Source organism: Strix aluco, chromosome Z (assembly GCF_031877795.1).
Source record: "Strix aluco isolate bStrAlu1 chromosome Z, bStrAlu1.hap1, whole genome shotgun sequence".
NCBI lineage: Eukaryota > Metazoa > Chordata > Aves > Strigiformes > Strigidae > Strix > Strix aluco.
This window is the reverse complement of record NC_133971.1, coordinates 60,935,223-60,950,980: the sequence shown is the minus strand read 5'-3', so window position 1 is coordinate 60,950,980 and position 15,758 is coordinate 60,935,223. Positions and strand designations below refer to the sequence as shown.

Sequence of the window (15,758 nt, the reverse complement as noted above, 5' to 3'; positions counted from 1 at the left end):
AGACCCTGTAATGTCCTTTTTGCTGCAGCAGTTTTGACTTTGAGGCTCGTGGTCCAGTGTTGGTCCCTAAGACACCAGAAAGTGGTCCACAAAAGTGTTGCAGAAATACATCTGTTCCATGCAGATATATTTGTGTATTTGAATGTTCATATATTCACTCCCTTGAAGGTAAGGAAGCAAGGCAAATGGAGGAAAATAGAAGTAATGAATTAACATTAAAAGTTTTGGCTACTTTTTATGTAGCTATGCATGAGAACTCTTATAGCAACACTGTGTGCAGAATGATCCTTGGGATAAGAAACACTTGTCAGAGTTTTGGATTAATAAAAGGTTGAGGAAACTTCTCTAGAGCATAATCACAGGTAAACTCTTTGTCCTCCCAAATGCGCCAAATGGGCCAGGGACCCCACCCAAAGGGCCAATTGCGTATCTCACCAGTTAACAGTTATGTGTGTATTGTGAATATAGAACATCTTGTGGGGCATGCTGTGAGCTGTCTCAGGCATGAACTGAATGTGGTCCCTGTGTTCCTGAAGGCAAGTGTTTCAGCATGGGACACCATAAACTGTGTTTTCAGCACTGCCATCCTTGATGCCTTTCAGCACACAATTTAGTACAATTTAGTACTCTTTACATTCTGAGACCAAGACTCCTAAATGATACAAACAGATTTGAAAAATGTCATTGTCCATCTTCTGCTCAAGGTTAAAGAAGACAGTTTTTCACTATAAACTGTTTAGTTGATGTTCATTAAATGCTTAAATTGCTATGATAGAATATTCTAATTAAGACAGGACATTTTCTATACTTCTGAGACTCAAATCAGTTGTAGGATAACACTTCTACAGGAGCCTTAGGACTTAACATCCCAAGTTCAGAATTGATTTTGCAGCCTGAGTACCACTGAAATTAACCAAGATTTAGTATCCAAAGTGGATCCTAAGCCTCATGTAGAGACACAGCATCCCAGCCCCTCAAGCAGTATTGGCCAACATGTAGGGGTTCCACTCTGTGATAGTTTGGGGAATTTTTCTTCGTTTTCAATTCTGGTTACATGAAAAAGAAACTTTTTTAGAATTTCTCATTACCCACAAAACACATTTAATAAGAAAAACTAAACAATGACTTAAGAAACATGGCACCTTGTTGCTTCAGAGATGAAATTGGTCACCCTGGACGTCTCTGCTGCTGCATGCAGTTGATCCAAATGGGTCCTTCCCTTGTGAGGTGCAAGGTCTCCACACAAACCTGCAGCTGTGCTCATCCCTCACTGGCCAGCACCACGTGCCCAGGCTACATGCCCACCTAACGCTATAGAGTAGCCATGGCGAAACTTGGATGCGCAGCAGCTGTGGCACACAGCATACAATCCTGGAGGACCTGTTACAGCATTTCCTGTTCTGTAGACCCTGGACCCCAACGTGCTACAATATATCCAGTGAGTTGTAGTTGTAAGTCAATTTTTGGGAACAAAAAACCCGCTTCTCAAGCATTTTTTTCTTCCAGTACTGCCCCCACAAAAATTACATCTAGGAAGAAAACTGAGTTGTTAAAAATTATTTTATTTCTTCTTAGATCAACTGGACAAATATTCAGTAGAAACCATATGGCATATGAGAAGTATGAAATAGGATTTTGAGTTAGATAGGAAAAGATCAAAAATAAAGACCTGTTTATAAAAAGAGAAGTGATGGGATATTCTGCTTTCTTTTAACCATGCCTAGGGAAGGTAGCTAGGAAAACCAAAGATAAATAAGAGCTACATGACATCTAGGTTTGAATAAGCAATGCATGTTTCTTCAGTATGTTTTCTTGTCAGGGCTTTCAACCAGAATATATTCCCATTTTAAGTACCAACTTCCCATTGAATTATTTGAAATAGAAACTGCATGATATGAATGACTTCGCCTAAAATTAAATTACATCCAGGCTAGGCATCTTACCTATAAGCAAGCATAAATACAGCAATATATATGCATGGGCATGTCATTCATTTTATTGAAGACTTAACCAAGCTTTCTATGCAACTAATGTATTATTGTTATCAGTGTTCATGTAGGCATGTAATATTGGCTCTTTAGGAAGAGACCTCGATGGATTCCAAATTACTTAACCCTTTAAGTGTTACTGCCTGGCAGGAAAGAATTGGCATTCCCCATGTGTACAAACTACATAAAATACCCATTTGGTCAGAAAATTAGGCTTGGATTTAAATTTCGCAGCACACAAGCCCAAAGAAAGTGAGAGCTACCACGGTTATGGTGTTGTCCCTGTGGGAAGGGTATCCTAGGGTACCTGCTGGGGGGAAACCTGTGTAACTCCACACCCCCAGCTGCTGGGGCCTGGGGATGCTAATTTAAGCATATGATCCGTATATATGGCACCAGCCCCTGCATCTCAGGGTGCATCCAGCCAGTCAGCTTGTGCCCTGCCGAGGCAGCACAGCCCAAATGCAGGGGAAAAGGGTCTGACTCATCGAGATCCCTGCTGCAGTTGGTATGCAAAGCTGAGAAGGGCTCCTAGTGTTGAACAAATCATCCCAACCACCTCCAAGTTGCAATCGACAAGAGCAAGGAGCTGCATACAGGAGTGGGAGCCAGAAGGGAGGGCAATGCACAATCCATTTGCAGGGGGATACTGTCCCTTGTAATGGCATCCCTGTGTTCTCATGGTTCAATCTGAAAACAATCAGCTGTCTCACATGGCATCCTCAGGCCATAGCCCACTTCACCTCAGTAAAATCTTTAAGAGTTAATGGTTCCTGCTGCATTCCTTGCACTGTGGCTGTTCAGATCCCCCATACTTATTTTGGTGTATAACCCTTGCAGAAGGTCTGTGGTCATGTAGCTTGCAGAAGCGTACTTGAGCACTGCCCATGTAACCATACAACCCTTTGTCCTGTTTCATATGCAGACACAGAATAGCTGTAATTCTCATATGTGATTTATTTTTGAGTACAGTGTGTTGCTCTTTTCTGAAACTTTTTCCTTTTTCTTTCTTTTTTTGTCAACTTTCTGCATTGGCAGAGCATCTTGGGATTGAATTTATGGGTATGGACCAATCATTCCTTTTAGCCTGCAGATTTTAGAGCCTAAGAGATAAACTCCTTTTTATTTTTTTTCTACACCTCCCCTTTTCAATTCCTAACCAATTTCTTTATGCTTTAGAAGGGATCATACAGCTATAACAACAACCCTTGTCAAAATGTTAGTGAAGATCAACTCAATAAAATGGTAATAGTGTTAGGATATTCCAGACCTAAGGAGTTCTAGGAATTACTGAAGTAATCATAACATAGTGTATTCATTTTTCTGCTGTATAAGTTTGACTAGCTTTGACATTTGCTTTGGCTAAGTTCTTCTAGGGTTGTTGGATTTTGGAAACACTGTAAGCATTGAGCAAAATTACTAACTAGTCTATAAAAAAAGATAAGATGTTATAGCCACTTAAAATTTTGCAAATTTGCAGTTTTGAGCTCTGGTTTCCAAGTAAATTTTTATGTCTAAACCCACAGCTAGGTATGCAAATCAGATGCATGTACATATGTGTAAATGATGCATATATACATTCATTTCAGGTCTGTAGATTCGAAGTTAACTGAAAGTTATTTAGAAACTTAAGTAGAGGTTTATAGCTAGACTCCAGATCCTCAAGTCAGCAAATATATTAAACATTTCTAATACTAAACTCAATTGCACCTATACATTAGCAGTAGGTACTATTTTTACACTTCAGCTTAAATATAATAGAAATAGATCGTATAAGTCCTCTTCATGCATAGACTGTACTTATCTGACTAACATTTAGTAATCAGGGGTGCAAATAATGCATCTCTCGAATAGGCTAACTTGGAATTCAGGAATTTTAGTTTGGAATCTCCTAAAATTGTCATCAAATGAGAAGAACCAGTCAGTGATGCTTTTCACACAGTTTTAGTTCATGTTCTTATTAAAAATGCCCCCTCAAAATGTCATTAGCTTAAGCTGTGAACTGTGGAAAAACCATTACAAGTCCGAATTTTAAAAATCTCTCACAACCCAGTTTATTGTTATTATTATTATCACAAGGTAATATTAATTCTCACTCATAATTACTAGATTGTAGAAGATATATGGCTACATTAACATATGATGAATTAATTAAAACCCTTTAAAAAACTGACTTGCAAATTTTGCTTTATATATGAAATTACATCAGTGGAACCACCTCTTGGAATGAAATTCTTCTTAAAATCTCCTGAGACCTGTAAGAAGAAAAACTGTAAACCAGAGAAAATTGAAGACCATATATATCATCAATTATGTATAAATTAAGGTGATGTGAAATAGTTGCATAATGTGCATATACAAAAGGCTGCACATAGAGAGATTAAATATCTTAAGTCTCATGTTAATTTGATTTTCCTAGCATTCTGCAGGGGGAAAAAATTATTCAAACAATTTTTAATACTTAACAGGCTAAAACATTTTCTAAATTCTCACTGCACATACATTTCTCTATGGACTTTTCCCCAGGGCTGCTATTAATTTTTTTCAAACTAGTTTGATGAGCACTGCAAATACAGCACGTACTGTTTGGCTGGGCATTATTAATTGACTCTGTAAATGCTACCACTGGTCAGAGAGAGAGGGCAGTTTTGGGGTGACACCCAGTATAACCACACGTGCCCCACATGAGTTTGGTCCCTGCTTCACAAAACTCTTCTGGTGTAGACACAGAGGCCAAGGCTTGTCCCCAGGGCACCATATCGCCTGCAGAGCCATGGCCAGGATCCCCAGCCCAGCTGCCAGCATCTCCTGCTGCCCACAGTGGTCCGTGCAGGACACCCAAGTGTCCCCCAGTCAGCCCTTGCTGTCCCGGGCAGGGAGACCCTGTCAGCCAGGAGCACAGCGAGGTTTACGTGGGAGCTTGCTGGTTTGTTGGGCATGACATACCCTGGACGCATGTGCATTCCCAGGCAGCTGTTCTCTCCATGGTTTGAGGAAAGGCCTGGCAGTGCTGCCATTCATGTACACCATGTCAAGCTGCATCATCCTATGGACCTCATTTCTAAGGGCACAGGAGGGAATTAAAGCAATGAAAGCAGACCCAGGGGTTTACCTCTCCATGCCCCTCAAGACCTACAGGCCCAGCAGACATGCCAGTGTGAGAAGCGTTGCTCAGGGCTGCACACACAGCCCTGCTCCCTCACTGCACCCCCCTCCCCTGCAGTCAATGAGAGCCCAGGAGTGTCCAACAGACAAGCAATGAACCTCAGCCCACTGGCAGCCTTAGCAAGGCCATCACCAGCCAGCCACCCAGCTCATCTGCAACAGCCTCAGTCTGAATTACAAACATCCTGGAATCAGTGCAATCTTTCCCTGAGTAGAAACAACCAAGCAGAGTTTCCACTGTTAATTAATCTTCTTCCTCCTCTCCCTTCCCCTCCAATAAAAATGGGTTGATATGTCCTTATTCATTTTGCTTTCACAAGCTAACAGCTGACAGCATAACCACAAAAAAAAAAAAAAAAAAAAGAATTCAAAGCATTTCAAATTTGCCCCTAAATTTCTTAGTGCCATTCTCCTGTTTCCTGTGACATCCTCATAATACACCATTTCATGGCTAATAAGTGCTTTCAGAAGGGGCAAAAGGGTAAGGGGATCAAGTGCCACTAACTAGCCTAGGCAAGGAGTTATGCTGTATGAGAAATCCCTTCACACTCTGCTTCAGCCTTTTTCCCCCCCCCCCCCCCCAAGCATTTTTTCACTCTGTTTTTTCCAGTATCAAGCATGCTGTGCCAGGTCTGCAGCTGACTTCTCAACCCTTTAACCTTGTCTTTCCCTATATTTTACCTATCTCTTTTTCTCTTTGTCCTGGTTTGGAGTTTCAGCCTTTTCTTCCTTTCCTTTTCTGACTTTCTGCTCTTGGAGTTATATTTTTGTTTTCTTTAATACATTTTTGCAACATCCTCGTTTTACCAAACTCACTTCTTACCCCCTTCCCCTTGTTAATAATCAGTGCTATTAATTTTGTCTGACAGTGCTCATGACCTGTGTGCTGGTGTTTTGGTTTACAGCGGGTTTGGCTTGTAGGACAAATTTGTTCCATGGTAAGGTGCATTGTATCAGAGAAATTAAGATTTCTTTTTGCTTTGTGGTTTGATGCATGGAATATTTGCTGTTTGCCCGCAGCAACTTTAAAACTAAACTAGATAAACCCAGGAAACACATTGGAGAAATGACTGCTCCCTCTTCAGTAGGGAGCATTTTCTCCTGAACTGGCATGGCGTTTATGACAGCACATCATTTAAGTGTCTGAACCTGGGGACAGAGACTCATGGCACATGTGAGGGACCATTGTACCTTCTGGTGAATTGCCCCACAGACCTTTTATGTTCATGTAAGTCCCTTCCAGCAGGAATAATACAGGCATTTATCCCAAAGGTAATGCAGAGCTGTGCAGCTTTTATTTGTTCATTTATTTTTAGTCACCTGCTGGTATTCCAACTGTGGTCAATATTGCAATCTGACCTAAGGCCACCCTCCTGTCTGGATCCTCCAGGGCAAGTTTTCTGGATTGTCTACTAAACCAAAATAAGACTTGAGAAAAGCTAGACACCTATTTTTGTCCTAAAGGCAGGAATGCAAATCTGCCTCCGTAAAGCATCAACACAGAATGCACCTCCGTTTCAGCACTTCTAGCATAAATATTTCCCCAGTCCAGCACGCAGTGATGCTCTCTGCTGAGCATGGACAACGCTGGAATGCATGGGTAGCTCCAACCCAACATTACCAGTGCTACTAATGTCTTTACAATAGTGAAATATCTCTGATGAATGAGATTGGTAATAAGTTGTCATCACTTAGCAAGCTGCCACTCTACATCGAGCAGTTCCTCTGTAGAACACAAAGAGATGCAAGTAGAAACTCAGCATTTCTCTGACACAAGGCACTGCTGGTTGTTGATATTGTTGTGTTTTCGGAGGAGCACTGGAGAAGAAGTCTGAATCTTATGACCAGAGCTCAAAACCTGTCTTCATTTCCATTGGTGATATAATTACAAGCCAAGCTCATGTCTCAAATGTAGAAAGATATTTCGAAATCTCTCCTGTAAAGACAACTGGGATTTAAATTGGCATGGGGGCAGAGGGACATTGGATATGAAAATGATTTTTTAAAAAAGGAAGAAAATAAATTTATCTTAAGGCCTTTAAAATTTGCCTTCATTCCAGCTGTCTTTGCAGAGTAAAACTTGCAAAGCATTTACAAATTTATGTTATTTACCTTAGTGCATAGCATTTTTAATTCCAGCAAATGCTGAGTGTTTGTCAATGGTGAAATTGTTTCTTACATATTATCCTTGTTGACTTAAACAAAAAAAAAAAAAAAAGATTACTTTTGACTGTAATTGTACAGATGATCACTTATCCCCAGTACTGTGTTAAGAGCTTATGGTGTAGTCCTGTTCTCCTTGCAGTCAATAATGAGTCTGTTTGAATTGTGGTGGCTGTGTTTTGGTGTGGCTGTGTGAATCTGTGCAGTGGTTTGTAGCATGCCAACTGTTGACTGTGTGCTCCTTGCCTAACCATCCTCCATGTTATGACCTTCTCTGTTTTTGTCCCTTTCTAGAAGCTGAGGAACTGTACCAGAAACGGGTGCTGACCATAACTGGCATTTGCATTGCTCTTCTAGTAGTTGGCATCATGTGTGTGGTGGCCTACTGCAAAACCAAGTAAACTTTTATCTTCTTTTTTATACCTGTGGTTGTTGGTCAAGGCCTTCCCAGTTGACTGTAGCTTCTACTCCTCTGAGCATAAGATTGTATCTGGGTTTCTCCAGAGCTGAGATGAAAAGTCAAACCTGTGGCCAGGGTGCTCTGGTCCAAGTCAGACAGGTGCAGGTCTCTATGTCCATCAGCAGTGCAAAAATAAGACAGGTGTCTGAAAGGTTTCACACCCTTCAAATATGACTTGAGCAAATTTCACTGGCTTGCAATTCTTTATCTGTCACCCATTCCATCTGTTCTCCCCAGCTGGAAAGGAACAAACTGGAATCATGTTGGTCTCTAGCAGTAAATTTCAGGTATCAGCCTAGTTTGTTTTTACCTGAGGCAAGATTAATGGTGCTAAAAGTTACTAAACACCGAAAGCCAAAGAACTGAACACGAAAGTGCTCTCAGTGCAAAAGTAGACACTTAAATGCATTCTGTGACTCTCTGTAAATTACTGGGGGTGACTCTCAAATACGCATGAGGCACTCTGAGCCATAAATTACACTAACATCAGCAGGATTTGTGCTGCCAAAACCTCTGGCTGCTCTTATAAATCTCTCACCAAAACACGGCAAACCCTTATCATAAATCTTCCACATTTGTATAAACCTGATTAACTGTTGCAGGGCCTTATTGACAGTTAGGTTGTTGGTTTTCCTTGAAAACCCCACTAATAATGGATGTGTTAAAAGGGAGGGAGGAGAGGAATCATTTGCATCCCTCAGTGAGAGTCCAGCCACACACAAATGCTGCTCCCACCCACAGCCTTGTACCAGTGATCAGAGGGGAATGACTGAAACAGTAGTAAAGAATAAGATCAACTATTGCTTTTAGAAATGACAACTGACAAGTCAGGGCAGCTAAACAATACCTTTCCTGGTCCAAAGTTCATCAAAATCAGCCAAAACATCCCCATAAATTTCAACAAACATTTAGTCAAGGTCCTGAAGTACAGTTTTCTATATAAAGAGCACCCAGAATCCATCAGGGGTCTGGATGCTATGTCATGGTTTGTCCCAAACATCAGCGATCACTGCCAGCCAAAAGTGAAATGTTCTCAAACACAGCTGATGAGAGTGAAAGTGAGCTGCCAGTTCATGGCCCTCCAAATGCAGCAGTGATGCAAGACTGCTATTTGTGAGATGTTGCCTGCATGCTCTTCTTCCTAGTAGGGGTAAACCCAGAAACTGGGGGAGATCCTGGAATGATGTTAGGAGAACACACTAAATAAAATGTAATGATTTAGATTTTGTTGGTCTCCTTGCAAGAGATACTGCGGGTCAAATGCTAAGGCAGTATGTTCTGACACTGAGTCTTAATTCAGATGTTCTTTATTTGCAAGTCATTTGCATTAAGGAAAAGGCTTCTCAGAATAATTGAAGTACACATTAGCTTTCGCATTATTCTTTCTTCTCAGTTTCCTCGAGTAATTTCTGGTTTTAGTTAGTGTCCTTTTACTAGAGGACAAAGAGCACACATGGAAGCATGCAAAAGGCAAACACATTGATCACTGAAGGTTGGAAGTAATGCAGTTTCCTAGGGGTAGACTCCCAGGCAATATGTGCCAGGATCTCAGACCCATAGATGATGAACAAAAACTCCCTCTAGAACCCACTTTCTCTACCATGTCAGGGTACTCAGGTTGTCCTCATCTGCCAAGGTCTCCAAGGTCTCATGAAGTGGTGCTGTAAAATCAAGTTAAACCTTTGTCTGTGTTGCTTCTCAGCCCAGTCAGGTCTTTGGGTGGCTGCTAAAATATCTCCTGGCACTGCACTCTCCATCCACTTTAACCGCCTGTGTGTTCTAGGATTGTCCTGAGTCCTGGTTGTCCTCCAAAGACAAAGCCCACATGGACCAGGGACTGTGACTTGCTGAGACAGGAGCATTTCCAAGGCAGCCATGTCTGCTTATACCATTCATGTGGAGTAACATAAATTAAACATCCTGCACTGTCCAGGCACATACACAGAGAGAAAATATGTAAAATGCAGTGTGTCAAGTTGTGTTTTCTTTGTCTTTAAGCTTTCCTGGCTATCAAGCTTCAGCATATTTATTGTTTTCCCTTCCCCCTTCTTACTGGAAAGCTTGGAATAGTCCCCTTGAGTTCAAAACAGGATTGAAAATGGTTATATCTTACACAGTTTTACCCTGCCAAAACTATCTGCACTTCTGCATACAGCTTAGGGAATTGTGTGTATTTTAGTTCTTGCCACAGTCAAGGTCATATGCACTCAGCAGTGTGTTGGAGCCTGTGTCCTTCATTTCCCTGGATTCTGTGGCAGGATGGTGGAAGTTCTTCACTATAATCAAAGCTGGGGAATATCAGTAAATTACGTCTAAAATGGAATAGCTCTTTCTCTGGTTATTTATTCTGGCGTTCTATTTAGTGTGTTCTTTATGGCCTTCACAGCACCAGGTTTTAATATGCCTCAAGTTTTGTTACTGACAGCTTGTAATGATCTCCTGAAAAGTTCTCTTGAGGAGAGCTAGAAGGATCAGCAACTGGGGAAGGATCTGCTGAGGACAGGGCACAGTAGAAGCATACAAGTCAGCCAGAGACCATGCCATTAGTACATGTGGTTGATAGATGGTTCTAATGAATGCATTTGCAACCCTGGCCTCCCCCTGCTAATCATTAGATTCAAGGGTTAACTTGATGTTGCTGTAACAGAACCTTCCAGAGCTGCAAGGATAGCTGCAAGCTCAGTCATACCTACACACTTGCTCCCTTTGGATTTCTGAGGCTTCCTCTGCACCCTTCACTTCTGTAACACATTTATATATTTGGAGTGCACTGTGGAGGTAGGGGATGAATCCCACACAAAAATGTGTAGGTGCCATATCACAAAGATCATGGCATGCGCCACATTTTCCAGTGGCTGCAAGCAAGCCCTGAGGCAAGGCCACCTCAGCTCGCTCTGGTGAATGGACAAGCGTAACCCAGTAGGCTGTCAGAAATGTGGCCATGGCCACAGTGAGTGAGTCAAGATGAATGGGTTAAAATGTCTCCCCCCTCCTTTCTGAGTGCAGAAAAGAGCTCCTGAGACAGACCATGGCTTAGGAATACTTCCTTCTTCTTCGCACTTTTTCCCATCCCTCTGTGTCCTGCTGACTCCTGGAAGGGTTCCCACACATCCTTCCCCCTGTACAGGTCCCCACAGCTCCAGCTGCAATGAGACCTGTGGTCTCAGAGTTACTCTGAGATCTTGCAGTGATGGGGAAAGTGCTGGCAAAAAAAGTGATGTTATTATTATCATCATCATCAACATGCTGAAAGGTGCAGCTGCTTTCCCTTTGTCTATAAAAATCATTTCCGTGTTTTGTGCACAGGAAGCAGAGGAAAAAGTTGCATGACCGCCTTCGGCAGAGCCTGCGCTCGGAAAGGAACAATGTGATGAACATGGCCAATGGGCCACACCACCCCAACCCACCGTCAGATAATGTCCAGCTGGTGAACGTAGGTTTTACTGCCTTCATTTCAGCCTAGGCTGCCAGTGCCACAGCAAAACTTGCTCCACAGCTTTTAAACTTCTACCAGCTGCAGGCTGGTTACTGAATTCTCCTGCCTTTCTCCACCCAGAAACCATTAGGGACTTTGCAAAAAATATGCCGTAAAATGAGATATGTTTCTGCAGATAACCATTCACTGGGGCATGCCGCAGTGCTGCAGCTGTGCCTGTGGATCTAGGACACTGAAAGCAAGAAAAACACCTCAGAAAAAAATACTAACAGCTCTACAGCAGGACTAAGTGCTGTAGGGATCAATTTCTTCAAACACATGTGTCTTGCTCTTCCTACTGCCCTTGGCCTGATGGTTGGTGAGTAGGGACAGCCCCCTCGGGGGTAAAAGTCTGAATGAAGATCTCACCTGGACAGTAGCAGTGGCTGGGGAGATGGAACTGGGGCAGATACTCCATCAGCATGCCCCAGCCATTTGTCAGAGCAGAGCAGAGAGTTACTCTTCAACTAAACCCTTGAACAAGCCTCCTGGCCTTAGAGGCCAGGGCTCACACTGCCTGTAGCCACTTCCTCCTCTCCTCCCTTTCCCAGGAAAGCCTGGTGCCCAGGGGCAACATTGGCTTCCTGCCATCTTAAGCCATCCCTGCTCTCCTGCTCCACCATCACTGTACATATTCATGACTGCTTGTTGTAAGGGTGAGCCCTGACTCTGCTAAGTCAATGGCAGTGTTCCCACCTTGGTTAAGGCCAGGACACCTTTTCAGAAGAGCTCAGCTTCCAATATTTCCCCTCAAAAGACCTAAATCCATAGTCAGATTATTAAGAGAGAGAAACCAGGATTCCCCACTGAGGAGAATGGAGAGTCCTACCAACAACAGCACTGGGGGACCTCCACATGAAAGCTGTGTGGGAGGTTGGGCACTGCACACCTCCAGCCTCATCTCAGGAGGTTTTGACCCGTTCTTCAGAACATCCCCTGATGAATAGGCCTACCCCAGTCCTGCATCCACAGGCACTGAAAATAGTTATTTCCTGCCCAGATTGTTATCCTGCAATGAACAATTGCTACTGCTTACTACTGCTGTCTTCTCCATCAGAGAACAGTGTTTTTGATGTTTCTGGTAGTAAAGGGGGGTGCCTTTTCAGGTCTCTATCCATGAAGACTTCTCATTCCCTTGTTAAATATGTATGTTGTTTATAGCCTGATTGGGATGCAGACCTTTGCTAATTTCCTCATTTTTTTCCTCCTTCTTTGAGTTTGGATGGAGTATGTATGCAGAGTTGTACATGAATGTGCTCAAGTGTGTCAGTGTAGTTTCTGCCTGTATTTAAGTGACAAAGTTTGTGCTTTGGCACATGTAAAAAATTGTGACTTGGAGGGAAGGGGGGGAAGATTGGAAATTAATGTCTGCAAATGTGCTATGAATTACAGTTTGTAAACCTGAGGTTTGTCTGGTTTTTTTCAGCAGTACGTTTCAAAAAACGTGATCTCTAGCGAGCATGTCATCGAGAGAGAAACAGAGACTTCATTTTCTACGAGCCACTACACCTCAACAACACATCACTCCGTGACAGTCACGCAGACACCCAGCCACAGGTACTGGAAAGGAAAGGCAAACAGCAGCTGTAATATATGATCTATTGCTGTTGCAAAACCAAAAAGATGTGTAAAAAACAAACCCAGAAAAATCTATGCTCCCTTCATAGTGTTTTCATTTTAAGACTAACAATATTTGATGTCATGTCACCTAAGTAATTATCTTCCCAGGAATTTACAAAGAGCTTTATTGATTGAACAGCATTCCAATGCTGTTACAGTGAATTTTAGTATATGTAAACTGCTAAATCAGTGACAGTCCTGGTGACTGGAAAGCCCTCCTTCCCTCTTCTTTTATCCACACATGCAAAATTATCTTGATGCATGTGAATTCATACAATTCACAAAACTGTGCAGCCCCAGTTACCAACCTGAAGGTTATGCTGCACATCCCAAGCAGCAGCAGAGCCCTGTCTTTGCCCTGGCTAAACTTCTGCTTATCTGCATTTGCCACCGAAACACGCTCTCATGCTCCCCTCCCTTCTCCTTTCCTGGTTGCTGCTCTCTAGCTGGAGTAATGGCCACACTGAAAGCATCCTCTCCGAAAGCCACTCAGTGCTCGTCAGCTCCTCCATGGAAAACAGCAGGCACACCAGCCCAGTGGGGCCCCGGGGCCGCCTCAATGGTATCGGTGGGCCACGGGAAGGAAACAGCTTCCTCCGGCATGCGAGAGAGACCCCTGATTCCTACCGAGACTCTCCTCACAGTGAAAGGTAGTACACACCACCTCACTGCTTTCAGCTGAAAAGGCCTGGTGTTCCCAGAGCATTTCAAAGCTTGGGAGCACAGGAGGAAACACAACAGTGCAGCTGTTCGTGTAGGGTGTAGATCTCTGTATTTGTAAAGGTGGAGAGCTTGGTAGTAGTTTAAAGTCTAACAAAAGCTTTCTTCGCTTCTTGCCTCTGCTGGATTTTTATTCCTAATAGCCAGCAGTTGACATTTGGATAAGCTCCACTGAAGTCATATGTCAGCAATTTCCATTGCAAAGTTAGAACATATCTTTGCCTAATTATCAGTTTCTTAGAAGAAGCAAGTGAAAAAAACAACGAATTCTGTGAGACAAAGGAGGGAGAAAGCAGTGTATTGACCATAGGAGGACACTAAGGACTCCTAAGCAATATAGGAATTCTGCCACCACCTCCTTTCTGGGGGATTCCAGCTCCTAAACCCATTATCTCCTTCAAAAATTCCCCTTGACACTTTATTAAATAAAAGCAAGGAAGGCAAAGTGTAAGCCAGAAGAACCTGGGTAGTTACTAAATCAGTAGTTAGAAATAAAACTGGCCAGGAGTTTTCCAACAAAGTAATATTTTCTCTGAAAAGGCTGATTCATCAGTACCTAAGGTCTGCCTTGAAGTGCATCAGTTGCAGGAAAACTTTCACTGAAAAAGTCTTCTCAGCTTTAGGCTAGGATTTTATCTCAAGAGCATGGGATGGTGCCCAAGTAACAAAAGAATTAGAAGAAACAAGACATTTAAAGAGAGGTGTGCTCCCAACAATCAGAGGTAGAAGAAAAGGAAAACAAAGGGTTACTGGACCAATTCTCTGAGCATTGTGAAATCACAAGGGATTTGATCTTGTGGGATGTCCATGATGTAAAAAATGCAGCCAGGCAACCCCCAAGGAGACAAAGTTGTATAAGAGACAAATTGTGATTTCCAGAAAAATGAATGTGCAAGTACAGCAAAAGCTATTTCTGTGGTATTCCTTCTGCTACACAAACAACTGCGTAGCAGCAGGATAAGGCACCACAGCTGTGTGATCTCTGAATAAGGCCTATAGGACCACTAAGGATAGTCTCTCTCCTTCTAACAAAGTTATCTGTTATTTACCATGAAATTTCTTTTCAAGATATGTGGCTCGCATGACATAAACTGCCACGGCCCAAATCCAGCAGAGCACTTCAGCAAGATTAACTTTATTCATGCAAGTAGCCCCACTGAAATCAGTGAGATTACTCACATGGGTAGATCTCAGTGTGTGCTTAAGTGCTTTGCTGGATCAAGACCTATAGCAGTAATCATCAATTATTGTGTTTCTTGAAGATTATGCTACAGGTGAAAAGCAGCAACATTTCTGTGATAATTCACCAGACACTGATGGCCTAACCTGTGCCTGAAACAACTGTGAATTTGGAATGCAAAAGATAGTTCCCTGGGCATGAAATCAGGCGTCATGTATTTTTAGCAAGCAGGAAATACATGGCAGATTATTTCTGAGATGGATTGCATGTTTGTGTGTGTGTGTATATCAAGGGGAAAATGAGAGTTATTTGCAACTAAAAATTACTCTGAAACATAAAGGAATGTACAAGCTGAAAAATTACTTCCAAAGCCATCAGATGTGGCAGTGCTGTGAGTTGATAGATAGATCAAGGCTGTGCTCCCTCCACCCTCCAGCTACTTCACAGTTTTCAAAATTAAATAGAATAGACATTATGAGGAGTTATTTTACATTACTCCATCCCTTTATCGGACCCCATGCCCTAACACCTGTTTACATGAGCAGAGGACCCAAGCACCTATATTTTTGCAAGTCCTTAGCTATCTTAGAGGAGAGAAGATCAAAAAAACATCTCCGCATGAAAGGCTGGACTTATAAGACGAAGTTGGCAGCGTGTAACTAGTTAATGCTTGTTGGCTGGCCATGGATACACTCTGATCCACTTTCACTGAGCCAGCATGGTTTACCTCTTGTTGACCATGAAGCTGGATAGATCTACCACCTTTCAGCCTTCCTTTCAGGATGAGTTACATCTGCATGTGTTTGGCTCCTGTGACTCAGCTTGTGGACAGCAGGTTGTTAGCACTACCCCATTATGGTGTGGGGCAGTACACCAGATATGTGAATGCACAACACCCCAGTATGGGTAAACTGACTGATGGAAGTGTGCACAGTATGCTGAACACATTTAACTAACTTAGTATGTTAACTGAACCAGTTTAGCTAA

General features: G+C 42.5%; 1 protein-coding gene across 6 annotated transcripts in view; it reads left to right on the top strand.

Moving 5' to 3' along the window:
• Positions 1–15,758, top strand: part of NRG1 (neuregulin 1) — a 305,415-nt gene that overhangs the window by 282,848 nt on the left and 6,809 nt on the right. For 3 of the 6 annotated variants that reach the window (XM_074812991.1, XM_074812990.1, XM_074812987.1), the window contains 5 exons: positions 3,027–3,050; positions 7,611–7,713; positions 11,083–11,209; positions 12,678–12,808; positions 13,318–13,521. In XM_074812991.1, coding sequence (XP_074669092.1) covers positions 3,027–3,050; positions 7,611–7,713; positions 11,083–11,209; positions 12,678–12,808; positions 13,318–13,521 — 589 coding nt within the window. Of the gene's footprint in view, positions 1–3,026; positions 3,051–7,610; positions 7,714–11,082; positions 11,210–12,677; positions 12,809–13,317; positions 13,526–15,758 lie in introns of those variants that run through there. The other 3 variants (XM_074812988.1, XM_074812989.1, XM_074812992.1) reach the window with 3 other exon arrangements.